Source organism: Pararge aegeria, chromosome 12 (assembly GCF_905163445.1).
Source record: "Pararge aegeria chromosome 12, ilParAegt1.1, whole genome shotgun sequence".
NCBI lineage: Eukaryota > Metazoa > Arthropoda > Insecta > Lepidoptera > Nymphalidae > Pararge > Pararge aegeria.
Window position 1 is genome coordinate 17,697,857 of NC_053191.1, and position 13,115 is coordinate 17,710,971.

General features: G+C 37.5%; 1 protein-coding gene across 5 annotated transcripts in view; it reads right to left on the reverse strand.

The window, feature by feature from the left end:
• The window catches only part of LOC120627783 (GTPase-activating protein CdGAPr), a 110,157-nt gene that overhangs the window by 31,895 nt on the left and 65,147 nt on the right, over positions 1-13,115 (reverse strand). For all 5 annotated transcript variants that reach the window (XM_039895805.1, XM_039895802.1, XM_039895804.1 and 2 more), the window contains exons 2-7: positions 6,288-6,388; positions 4,594-4,673; positions 3,887-3,993; positions 2,787-2,919; positions 1,619-1,778; positions 359-543 (exon numbers count right to left, since the gene is read on the reverse strand). In XM_039895805.1, coding sequence (XP_039751739.1) covers positions 359-543; positions 1,619-1,778; positions 2,787-2,919; positions 3,887-3,993; positions 4,594-4,673; positions 6,288-6,367 — 745 coding nt within the window. In that variant the 5' untranslated portion in view covers positions 6,368-6,388. The remainder of the gene's footprint in view (positions 1-358; positions 544-1,618; positions 1,779-2,786; positions 2,920-3,886; positions 3,994-4,593; positions 4,674-6,287; positions 6,389-13,115) is intronic.

Consider the following 13,115-nt stretch of genomic DNA (forward strand, 5'->3'; position numbering starts at 1 on the left):
TCATTATCTACACCCATGTACACCCAACAATAGAATATAATCATAGTAAATAAAATCTGTATTTGACAGTTTGACAGTTCAAAAATAGGAGTGCTCCGATCGTCACTAAAATTTACAGGATTACTCGCCAGGTCAATTCGGAGATTTCCTGAAAGTTTCATTGAAATCGGTCCAGCCGTTTCAGAGCCTATACAGAACCTACCCACACACTTTCTCTTTTATATATATAGAAGATTAATTAAAAACTAAAAATAATTAACTTACTATGGTTTTAACTTCCTTAAATTCATCTCTTGAAGACTCTTGGACCTATTTTATATATTGCAGGAACATCCGTCATCTGCAGTACAAAAATTACCTTTGTTGTCCATCTGCAGCCAGTTGAGCGCCGGCCCGCAATTGATGGAGTCGTCCGCGATGATGGACAAATGGTGCACATAGTCGGATACCAGCTGCCTGTACTCCGTCTCGTCGGCCACCAGTTCTAGGGTCATGGATTCCTTCAGGTTCGGCAGGCCGGAGACTTTACGGTCGTATATACATCTGTAATTAGTCATGGTCAAAGTTTTATTCGAACGGGCCTACATGAGGCGCTCTCATTGCATGCATTTTTTTATTGTGGCTTCCGCCGTGGCTAGTTACCACCCTACCGACAAAGACTTGCCGCTAAGCGATTAAGCGTTCCGGTACGATGTCACGTACAAGCAGATTTAGGGTAATGACTACTGTACCCCCACAGGTTAGCCCGCTACCATCTTAGACTGCATCGTCACTTACCAGTAGGTGAGATGCAAAGTTTACACCAACATGTGCCATCAAAATAAACTTAAAATTAAACACAGTTTGAAAGTATTTCTATCCTTATCACTATGCTTTCCCTGCAAAAGGATAAATATGGCGTGCTATCTCTTTCGCACAATATAGGTACGGGCGAGCGGATGAGATAGAACGAGATTGGCCGACTTTTACATATCCATTCTTTAAAACAGATAATGAGTTTATAGTGAGTCAACTTGGGGATTGCGGAGACTTCCCTCAACCTATAACACCTGCAGTAATTCGGCTCGGCATTGCTTGCGTGCTAATACTCTCAATGAGTATACAAACAAGGCGAGTCACTACATACATACTCACTACACATATTATGCTATAACCCATCTGGTCTGAGAACGGGTTCGTGAAAGAAAATAATGCATAAAATGATGCATTAAAATATAATATAAATCCTACGATCCTACTAATATAATACATGTGAAAGTGTGGATGTTTGTTACTCAATCACACAGAAACGCCTGAACGGATTTGGATGAAATTTGGCATGTAGCCTTTGACATGGAAAAGAACATAGGCTACTTTTAATCCCGATTCCTTAAGTAGTTCCCGAGGGAAAATTCAAAATTGTTTACAAGTTAAGCAGCGGGCGGACAGCCTTGAAATTGGCTATGCATGTCACCTATGCTATGGAAAAGGACATGCACTTTCTATACCGATCTCTCTAATTAAGATTAAGAATTGTTAACGAGCGAAGTTTTAGACCCTATTCTGAAGTAAACGCAGACAAAGTCGCAGGCAGAAGATAGTAATAAATAAATGTTTTTGTTACTAGCGCGGGCTTTACCTGTGCAACATTTCATCCAGCTGCAAGAAGTTGTCCTTATTCCTAGTGAGGGTCCACTCCCGCACGTCGCTGGCCTCCGTCCAGCTGGCACTCAGCGCTCTGGACTCGGCGGACTCTTCTGTGGAGTTCACGTGGGACCTCACCTTCAGACATACCCATCCTGGAAAATTATTCTGTATTTAGTATCACAGAGTAAGGATTGACTGACATACGGCGTCGTTTAGTATTAATAAGTGGCCCCCCCTCAACAGTGGGAAATAACAAGAGAAGCGCTTACGTGCGGAAACTGCCCAGAGAGAAGAAGAAGAAGAAGTGCCCCCCCCCTCTTATATTCAAAATTTCTTTTATACATATATGTTTCTATAATTGTAAGGGGATGGTGGTAACTTCGTTCGCCAACTTAAACCTAAAGCTACGAGGGTTCCAAACGCGCCCTGGTCTAAGAAGAGCCTACAACAAACTTAGCCGGGTAAACTTTTTTTTTGTTATCACCATCTCACATTGTCATTTAAAATTATTTTTAGATGTCGATGTCGTCTGTCCACCTTGTTGGCGGCCGGCCAATAATGGGTTTACTGATGCGGGGTATTCATTCCAGCATCTGGGGACCCCAACGTCCATCGTCCTTCGGTTCTTCGAGCTATGTGCTCTGACAATTGCCACTTCAACTTCGCAATAACTCTAGTTCTTCTAAGGATATCATCATTCCTGATTTGATCAAGTAGCTATACTCCTAGCATAGCTCTCTCCATCGTCCGCTGAGCAGACCTGAGCCTTCCTAGTCAAGAAAGAATATTGTATCTTTCTATTTCTAAACTGGAGGTTTTTTTGAGTTTGTCATTTGAGAACCAGCCAGATTTTGAATTCAAATTCAAAATTATACGGTATTTATACATAACGAATTTGGGTGATTTGTATATAGAAGAATAAAGGAGAAACGATGACAAGCACAGCAAATTATATTGTACTGTAATTATATTGTACAATAAAATTAATGTACACATCAAAAGTGCCATCTATATATTTGAATAAAGTAATTTTTGACTTCGACTTTTGACAAGTTGCCAGGAGCAGCTGGAAACAAGTGGCACAGGACCACGGATTTTGGAACTCCTTAAAAATGACCTATGCCCTTTTTTACCTCAACAATACAATATGATGTGTTTACCTTCGCACGGCGAGTCCCCGCTGGTGTCGCAAGGCACCAGTTCGACGGACAGGCCTCCCAGCGAGACCCTCTCGTAGTGAAAGTGCGCGCATTCCTCCAGCTTCGGAAACCTGCACGCCGGGGGAGGGGGTGGCTGGAACAACCATTTCATTATCAATAGTCATTCACTAATCATGACTAAATATATATTTAAAGAAAGCTGTAACATTGTTGAGATCGCTCCCCTAGGAAATTCGACTATTCGAGTCTATTCACCTGTTCAAACATTGCTTAAAAATAGTAATTAAATTTTAAGTTTATTAGCGTATATTTATCATAAATATTCATCATATTCATCATTCTTTTTTTTTTTACTTTTTAGCCCCAAAGAAAGCGTAGCCTGTGTTATGGCTGCTGTGTTATAGCTGATGAATATATTTCTGAATAACATACTTATAATATGTTTACAAACATCCAGACATTGACATGTTGTAATTATCTTTGGTTTACCTTTATAACTTTGAATTATACTTAATTTTGATTTATATAACTTTGATCTACTTATTTATTTCAATTTGTATATGATGTTATGGAAGAGCGGGGCCGCCTGCCACAAGTGCTAGTAGTAATACTAGTAACTTACTAGGATGACCCCAATTTCAATGTATTATTTTGCTGTACGAAACGAAATAAATATTTTTAATTGTTTTTTTAATTTAATTGAAAAACATTCGAGTTCATCACACAAACATTTTTTGCAGTTATATGAATCGAGCCCATACCCTTGGCGCAGTAAGCAGACTCGACTGCCCACTGCGCCAATCCGCCGTCAAAAGGGCAAAGGGCCTGGGTTTGATGTATTTAGTTTGGTTTGAAGATTTCTTTACAACGGAATAAAATGTACTACGACAAGACAATACACACATCGCCGCCATCTAGCCCCAAAGTAAGCGACACATGAATACTTATAATATACAGATAAACACCCAGACACTGAAAAACATTCATGTTCATCACACAAACGTTTTTCCAGTTATGGGAATCGAACCCGCCTCGGATGTAGAAAGCAGAGTCGCTGCCCACTGCGTCAACCGGCTGTCTAATTGCGTTGTGTATGTTACCGAGTCAATGTCGATGTCGAAGGTGGTGGAGGCGGTCGGGGCCGACTGGCTCATGGCGGAGCCCTGCGACATCGGCGTCACGGACAGTGCGCTGAGTGACATCGAACCTGCCGACAAACAACATGATGTTCACAAATAAGCCGACTTCAAACTACTGCATTTCCAACGTTCTTCGTCTGTGTTTATTACGAACCGTTTGTTTTTCTGGGATAGAAATAGAAATACTATTTATTTGCTTGAATATGTAATATAACTTTTGAAACGTTGAACGTTGTATTTCACAATAACTTTTCTAGTTTCAACATATACTACAATTTTTAATTTTAAAAACTTTAAAAAAAATTCATTGTAAAGTCAACATCTCCTGTGGATGCTCCGTTGTCGAAGCGAAACGTGCGTTCAGAGAAAATCTGTTTGATGTAAAGATTGAACAACAAGTTATAAATTACACCGTAATGATTCAGCTGCATTTCGCTGAGGATGGAAAATTAAGCTTCATTTTCATTGTGTATACAGGATGATGGTAAAACAAACATTCATCACGTTGATGGTGTCAGATTAGCCTATAAGGAAGACAACTTCTCGGAAGAAAGCAACTGCTCGGTCCATCGGCTTCGACTCGCTAGCTCGTTTCACTTTTTGTGTGTTAAGTTCACATCCCCAATGTAGAGTAGAGTAGAAACTGTACTTCTAAAAATATTGTTTACCTGGCGTGTCCCGCTTGCATTCTGTGTCGTTAGATGTCCTAGTCGTCTGACTCCGGGAATCTGAACTGAACCGCACCGTTCTGGAAAAGAAAAATCTTCTACATTACTCGGATCTTTGATTTATGTTCTTACTTAATACTCCGAGGTTTCCTGACAGATTTACGTGATTTCATTTGATTCTGGTTTTGTTTGCATTGTTTTTTTTTAACTATTGCTGAAAACAAAAAATTTTTGGTACAATAATATCAGCACCATAAAAACCACTCAAGTTTAACCAGGTGCCCAAGCACATTTCCTTTCTATCTCTTAATGAGATAAGAAATATGGTTTCAGTTTACTCTTAATATTATCACTGGTTCCTTTCTTTGGGTTATGTAAGCGCTTATGCGTTTACCATATTTATTCTTAGACGATATTGTCACTAACTTATTTTCTAATACCCTAAGTGTATATATTTCATTTATGACTTTTTGTTTTGTTTGTCCAAATGAAAAAAAAAACTTTAATATGTTGATACAAAACTTTATCATATGCTTTAATTACATTGCAGTGTAAATACGTAAAGTGTGCATGTATTTAAGACAAGCTGCGGTCTTAGCGGCGACCAATCACAAGAAGCGCACGTTTGCAGGAGTCTTCAATGATTGCTCACAAACAGGCAGGACGCAAACTTTAAGTAAGTCAGATTCAATGCCATCAAGCGACCCACAGTCTCGTCTGATGAAGCTCTTCCATTTTTTAATTTTTCAACACAAATTGGTAAGGACGCTTCCATTTACCTGCGCGTTGCACCCACAACCGGCACATACGTGTATATAATGTTCATATTTGTGGGATCGCTGAACTCAAATAACATAGCAAAGTTGTGTATTTACACTAGACAGCCCGAAATAAAAATTCTTCGGCGATAGCTGTGGCGATTAAAAAGTAGTAGTTAATTTGAGGTACTAAGCGATTTTAGAAGCCTTTGGACTCACATAATTCTGATTTATTCTGAATTATGTGCAGTGCATATTAATTATCAGAGATAAAATGGCTCATAAAAAGACTCAAGAGTCACTCGGGGTTCTATGTAGTGAGCCATGCTTGTAGAATCTCTACGCGATCAAATCAGGAATTAAGAGTACTTCCTAGACCAGGGCTCGTTTTGAACCCTCCGAGGTTTAGTTTTAAGTTAACGAATCCAGTTATCACCGTCACATAACATTAGTATTAACATGTTAAATGTATGAACGCTTCATAAGTGCTTGTGATAAGGTCCCGACGAGGAGACCCGTAGAAGAAATACAGTTACCAACACTTGATAGCTCAACGTGTCGCGAAGCTGAAGTTGCTAACATTGGGGTCCCTAGGTGCTGGAATGGCAACAACGCATTGTTAATCGAAACTAGGTGGGCAGACGTGGGCTTCACTGGACACATGTGGCCGAGGACTGTGGAATGTGGACGTCTGTTCAACAGACCTATTGTCAGACTGTGGACAACCTATTTTTTTTGTAGATATACAAAGTCGTTACACCCCTTACACACGTGTGGGGGGGTTGAGCGCATTATGAAAGCTAAGGTTTCAGTCAAATATGTTGGGAGGCGGATTGATGACATTACGGTGGTGACGCCTTTCTTGCTAAACCAGAGTTGGGATGGATTAATTGACCTGATGATGAAGTTACTAGGATGAGAATGAGGAAGTGGTACCTGTGGAAGGTTGTCCTCGTACAATGCGAGTCCTTATCCGGCTCGGCGAAGGCGCGCGCCGCCAGCGACTGGCAAGACATCACCGAGCCGTGCGGAGAGCCCTGGAATACAAAATATAATTATTATTAAAGTCAAAGTCAAAAATGTATTTATTCAAATAAGCACATAGATGGCACTATTGATGCGTACCTACATTACATAAAAACGGGCCTGCATTACCTACTTTAAATAGAAACACACGGGCGGCACTCATACGCGTTTAACTACAGGCCCGCTATCACCGACCGAAAACCGCATGACAGGAAAAATACTAAAGCCTAAAATTTCTTCGCTGTAAATTATGTGACTTAGAAGCATGTATGACTATTGCGAATATAAGTAAAGTGGCTCTTGTGAAGTGGGATCACATTGTCAGCTAAATAATAACATTAGTGAATGCTCCGCGAAATTCAAACACATTTCTTTCAGTCGATACTGAATCTACATGTGTTTAGAAAATTCGGTTTCCACTTTCCATTATATTTGAATGGATTAAGTTACATTGTTTACTTATTTTAACATATGTTTTGTGTAAGTATGCTACAAGTGCTTTTAGCGTATTATTTATCAATCAAGCGTCGAATTGTTCAATTATTGGATCTCGCCTCAAAATCGCCGTGGACACCACGTCCACGGCGATTTTGAGGCGAGAAATTATTGTTCTATAATGGATACTCCCCGCAAGGATATTGTAAAGTTTTCACAGGTTTTTAATATTAAAACGAAAATATATATATATATGGACACTTAACCAGGTCAGCTAAGCATCAGATATAAAAATTGTCTTGCAAGTGTTATCTCAGGTATGTTTAAAAAACGTAAGGCACGTGCCACACCGTCGACGGGACCAATGAATCACTGACACTTGACACTTATCAGAACATGTCAGCTTATCGGCTTGTTTACGAGCTAACGATGTATTCCACACTTATCTCTAGTACTTCTAAAGGAGTTTATTTATATAGAGCTTCAGGGTTCCGTTATCCGTATGATACCAACAAAGGTGCGTTTTTTGATTTATTCAGATTTGACAGCGCTGCCACTGACAGCGACGGAAATGGTGACCGGTCGCAACTGTAATAAAGTAAACTGTAGGTATCTCGACACAGAACGAACGATCTCGCAAATTCTGCGACCTACCGTGTTGCATCGCCACACGCTAGGACCCTTCGTAGCTGGATGTTAAACCTACAACTATCAAAATTTAATAATATTAAATCAAAATAATTTATTTAAAGGCAACAGTCCCATAAAATTGAATACTATAAAATATAAATTGCATATATTAAAAGTAACTACATGATAGCTTTTAAATATTAATAAAAAAACGTGTGTGTATTTATGTACACGCGTTAGATTTACTTCTTTGGCGTAACAATATAAAAATCTTTTCAAAAATTTATCTTACGCCTTTTTCTACGTTTGTAGAGAAGACGACACTAACAATAGAAAAAAGGTATTTAATACATTAAAAGTTTTATTGTAACGCATTATCTAGCTATCCCATTATCAGACCACCAAGTTTCACTGAACATTAAAATTTGAGATTTTTGTACAATTGAATCAAATAAATCACCAAAATGAGCCCGCAGACTTTGACAATTGAAAGTGTATACTGTCAAACCTTATACATACTCGTAACGGTTTTTGCGCATCGTAAAAAGCGAGCTAGCCGACGATGTATTCCCTTCTCACTCGGTTTCGCAACTACCTTCATTCTGTTAAAATCGTGTAACCCCAATGTGCGCGCGCATTTCGGTACATCGTATAATTTCACTCCCATGAATTGTTTGTAACACCGCGCCGCTAAAGAAGAATAACTTCAATAAAGATTAACAAGATATCTCTTCTGCTTTATAGATTGGTTTTTAATAGTAACAATCATCAAAAGGCTATAACAGTCCTCTGCTGGAATAAAAGCTTCACTCAACGGGAGGGTTCGCTTCTAATCACCACGCTGGGTAGACTCGTTGCTGATCACAGTAATAGTTAAAATAGGTATTGCTTGTTAAACATATTCGCAGTGCATCTTGCATAATATGTGACTCCCAAAGATTAATGATTGGACCCCGATCCCCGAGAACATAACACCAGCTCGGAGGAAGGACTTTATCTGTCTATCGTTACGGTTGAGCGCATCACCAGAGCACAAGTATACTTGCCAGGTTTTACAATTGAGGAATTTCTTAATGACAAGGTTGCTTGGAAGCATCCAGCTCCGCTTTCATCTCTCACAAGATTGAAAAATTAATGTTAAAATGAAAAATGTTAAATGTAAACAATTGATGTTCTTCTTCTCGGTAGAATCTGCCGTCCGAACCGGTGGTAGAGTCACTACAAACAGACTGACTGGACGTTTCAAAAGTGCTTATATGAGGCCTACTTGAAATAATATCTCTTTCTCTGTATGTATTATGTATTTTTGCGCCTGTTTGCCAAAGTGATCGCTAAGCAGCAATGCAGTTGTATTCCTTACTAGTCTCAATCTCAAGTCTCAATCTCTCTCCTTTACGCGAAAGTAGCCTTGTACGAAGCTTTGGGGCTATTATAAGCTGTTAGATGATCAAAGGACCCCGAGGGTTGCTAGTAGGTAAATGTGATAAATAAGTAATTACTGTATGACACGTTCTCTTAATACGCATATCGCCTGAGCACAATTAAAACTGATCAATTAATATGAAGCGACCGCCCGGCCAAGGTGAGCGGCGTCTCTTCAGCGGACTAATAGAACAATCGTTTATTGTTCCACTTGTTTATTTATCTATACATTACTTATTATAAATGCGAAAGTGTGTATGTTTGGTTTTTGCCGATGTTCGGCTCAACCCCTTCACCGATCTAGGTTTTTGTCACATGTTATAAAACTCTCATCCTGCAGATGATTATGGAAGCCTGCATTCTAGAATACGATTTTCTGGAAACTTCTTCCACAGGAATTATTAAAATAATATAACTTGATCCATTATAAGGGATTTCCCTTAAATTTAGATTTCCTTTAACGAACTGAATCTACATGCGTTTGAATCTCGAAGGGCATTCATTGGCGTGCATACAGAGTATGCACTAATTATATAAAATGAATGCACTAATTACATAGGATAATTTAAAATGAAAAAATCTCCAGTAAGAGTTATTAAAAACTTAAGGATATGCTTTGTAGGAGTTATAAAAGCCTACCCTTAAATTTTTTATAACTCGTACTACCCTATATTTAGCTGACAATGTGATCCCTATTCAAAAGAGCCATTTAACTTATACTTCGTACATAATTTACAGCGAAGAAATTTTAGGCCTTAGTATTTTGTGAGTTTGTGAGTTTTAGTGATCAGCAGCAACCACGAGTGGAAGTTGCTTTTGTGGAATTTGATAGCATGTTGAATCCGTCGACGCGAAAAAGTACCTACAGTCTCTTGAAACAGCCATAGGGTAAAAGATTCAAAACTGTCCGATTGTGTGTGTTTATGATACTAAGGTTCATTTTAATTTACGGGTTGTTATAACTTTAAAATGCTTGTGTCTTCATTAGCGATTTATTAGCGACTGCACTTACTACAATGCATAATTACATATATCATAGATATATCTAATTAAATATATTTTTCTTTTTAATTAACACAATGATATAAATAAATGACAGATACTCCAGACAGCGTGTATGAGTCAACGAATGCAATAATTACAGTAGCAGGTATGTTAGAGTAGATACTACCTAAATATCATTTTCCTTATTTAATTTCCTCGTACTTAGTTCGCATGATTGCGCAGTGATAAGTCGTTATTATAGTTCAATAACAATAAGTGGAGTTAGTTTATCAGATAAAGTAATGAACTAAGCTAATTAACCGACTTCAAAAAAGTAGGAGGTTCTCAATTTGACTGAACGTTTCTTTTAAACAAGAGGAGTTAATGGAAAAGAAAGGTTAAGTATGAGTTATCTCCGATAGAAAAGATTTCTCTTGTTTTGGTTAAATAAACAAATCGGTATATTATACCCATGTTTAATGCGAACATATATATTTTTTATTGGATAAACTTTTGGCTACGAACGAGTGTTTCTAAAGTACCTTCTAGGGTGATTGTCAATGGCAAGCATAGAGGGTATGCACAGGGTATGCAGATGATATAAAATGGAGAAAATCTGCAGCACGATATATCAAAAAAACTTAAGGATAGGTATTGTACGAGATATAACTAGCCTACCCTTAAGTCAATATCCTGTGCATAACCTGTATGCACTACCACTAGTGATTGTGTAAAGTATAACTATCACAGGTTGTAAGTACAGTACTTAACTAATGATATTAATATTCAATGCAAATGTATGTATGTCACGTACATCTATAAGGAGGGCACGTGTTGGTCAATTTATAAATTGTGTAGTTAGACCATTTAAGTATTTATACGCCACTAACTGATTTAATGCGTAGGTAGTATCCTAGGTAGTAATCTATACTTATAATCCCTATCCCTACTAATATTATAAATGTCAATGTAAGTTTGTTTGTTACGCTTTCACGCAAAAACTACTTATCTGATCCTCATGAAACTTTGTACACATATTTTTGGAATTGTTAGAAGTAATATAGGATACTTATTATCCCGACCTTAAGCTCGGTTCCTTTGGGAGAGGGGATGAAAGTGTTTGACGATTTTACACTATAACTCCGACAAATTATAACCGATTTAAATAATTATTTTTTACTATAGAGGTTATAAGATGTTTAATTTTGCCCAAACTGTGGTTGGAGATGAAAGACAGAATTCCTCAGCGGGCAGCAGCAAACCCCTCATTTAGGACTTAGCGATACTGATACTTTAAATATTTATAAACTAAATTTAATGCCACATCAAAAAACAAAATCAAACGCAGACGAAGTCGCGGGCAACAGCTAGTAAGTTATAAATAAGCATCATAGTGTTCCTATCCTACTTATAAAACTGTGTAGCGGTTCTCGCGACCTTGTCCGCGTACAACTTCTGACAAGTTTCATTCCAAACTTTCGTCTGCTATTCTACGCAAAATACCCCGAGCAACTGCGTCGCATCCGCCTGCGCTACCTAATTTGTAAACACAGCTCCTGTATTGGAGTACCCGATGAAAAAAATATTTTATAATCCCGATGTTTCCTTTTCTATACTTATATTATAAACAGGTAATATTTAATTTTTTGTTTGCTGGTACCAAATAGGCCCCGAAAGTACTGAGCCGATTTTTCTTCTTTAAGAAAAGAAAGCTTAGTTATCTAAAAGTAACATAGCCTATAACTTGTTTTTTGGAGATTGTAATAATGTAGCCAAAAGTGGCAAAATTTTGTCCATAAAATTCCTGCGTGCGAAAGAAAACTATTGATGATACATGTAAATTATGTACCTACTACATGATTAAAGTATGTATATTATACATAATCGCGGCCACGTATGAAACCTTTAGCTCTGTAGACGAATGGATTTCGGGGCTCTGAGGACATATGGACGTTGGGGTGCCAAGGTGCTGGAATGGCGACGCGACCCCGTGCCAAACGCAGCGTAACAATTAATAATGTAATTAAAATGTATCGGACCAAAATTATCGTAATGTGTTCCGAGATAGGTATGAAAACAAAAATAAAAATTACGTAAACCTTTTTTTATAGTTCCCGTTTGTGAGTATAAAGTAATTTATTAAATTCTTTTCTATTATGCCATAAACGTAGCATAAGGCATAACGCGGGCTTAATGGCATTGTAAATTTTTACAACTTCTCAGTTATGGGCTATAAAGTGTCGTTATGTCAGTTGTAGACGTAGAAATGGATGTTTAACCTAGATTAAAGTATTTACGCTATATTATACGCGCTCTCGTCACGGGGAAATGCAATTTGTCTGTTTTCACCGTTTATCTGTTTTCCTGGATTATACAGTGTCATTGACATCGGTGGATATTTAAGGTTCTAAGTATGTCAGGTGATTTTCCTCGAAGATTTTTCTTTGTAATTATGAAATTATTAATGGTCCAAGTAGATGACACTGAATTCAGCGTTTCATCTGTCATGGTGGACCGCTAGATTTTGCAGTATTATTTATTAAAAATAAATACTAATCTTACTTAGAATATAAATAAAAAATACGTTTTTCCCAATAAACTAATCATATATCGTTAGATAAATAGAATATTATAGAGATTCTATACTACTGTTATCATGGTTATTAAATTGAGAACTACGTCAGACACGAAAAATAAATAATCTAGCTCTTTCCCACAAAACTCTGCAATTAAGAGTTTGATATTTTGACACATCCGACTGAAAGACGTGTGAAGAAAGTATTTTCAACAGCATACCTCAGTGAGCTTATATTATTAAATCAATAGCATACCTATTTAGCTGGAAGGTTATTAAAGATGATAACAACATTTAAGTAAATTGGTTTTGGTCGAGGTTATAACACGAATGCGATTCAATTATTAGGAGTTTAATTTTACGCAACCATAATGGAATGCCGCTTGGTTAAATAATTAGTCTCTGAAGCAAAATATTTTTTTTTTTTTTTTATAATATCTCTTAAATAATGGCTCTCTTGTAATGCATTAGTTTTATACAAAATTTTAACATAAAAAGTGTCCGGTTTTGTTAAGATCTTTACTGATCTTTACGTGATCTTTAATTTGGCGAGTGTTTAAAAATATAACTTCGACTGAGTTGTTTGACGGTATTTTTAAAACCCGAGGGACCGGTGTTTCTCTCAGGATAAAAATATTTTCTGTCTGACTCCATAGTCGAGATTTGTTTAGCTTTGAAGCTAGTAGGTAAAA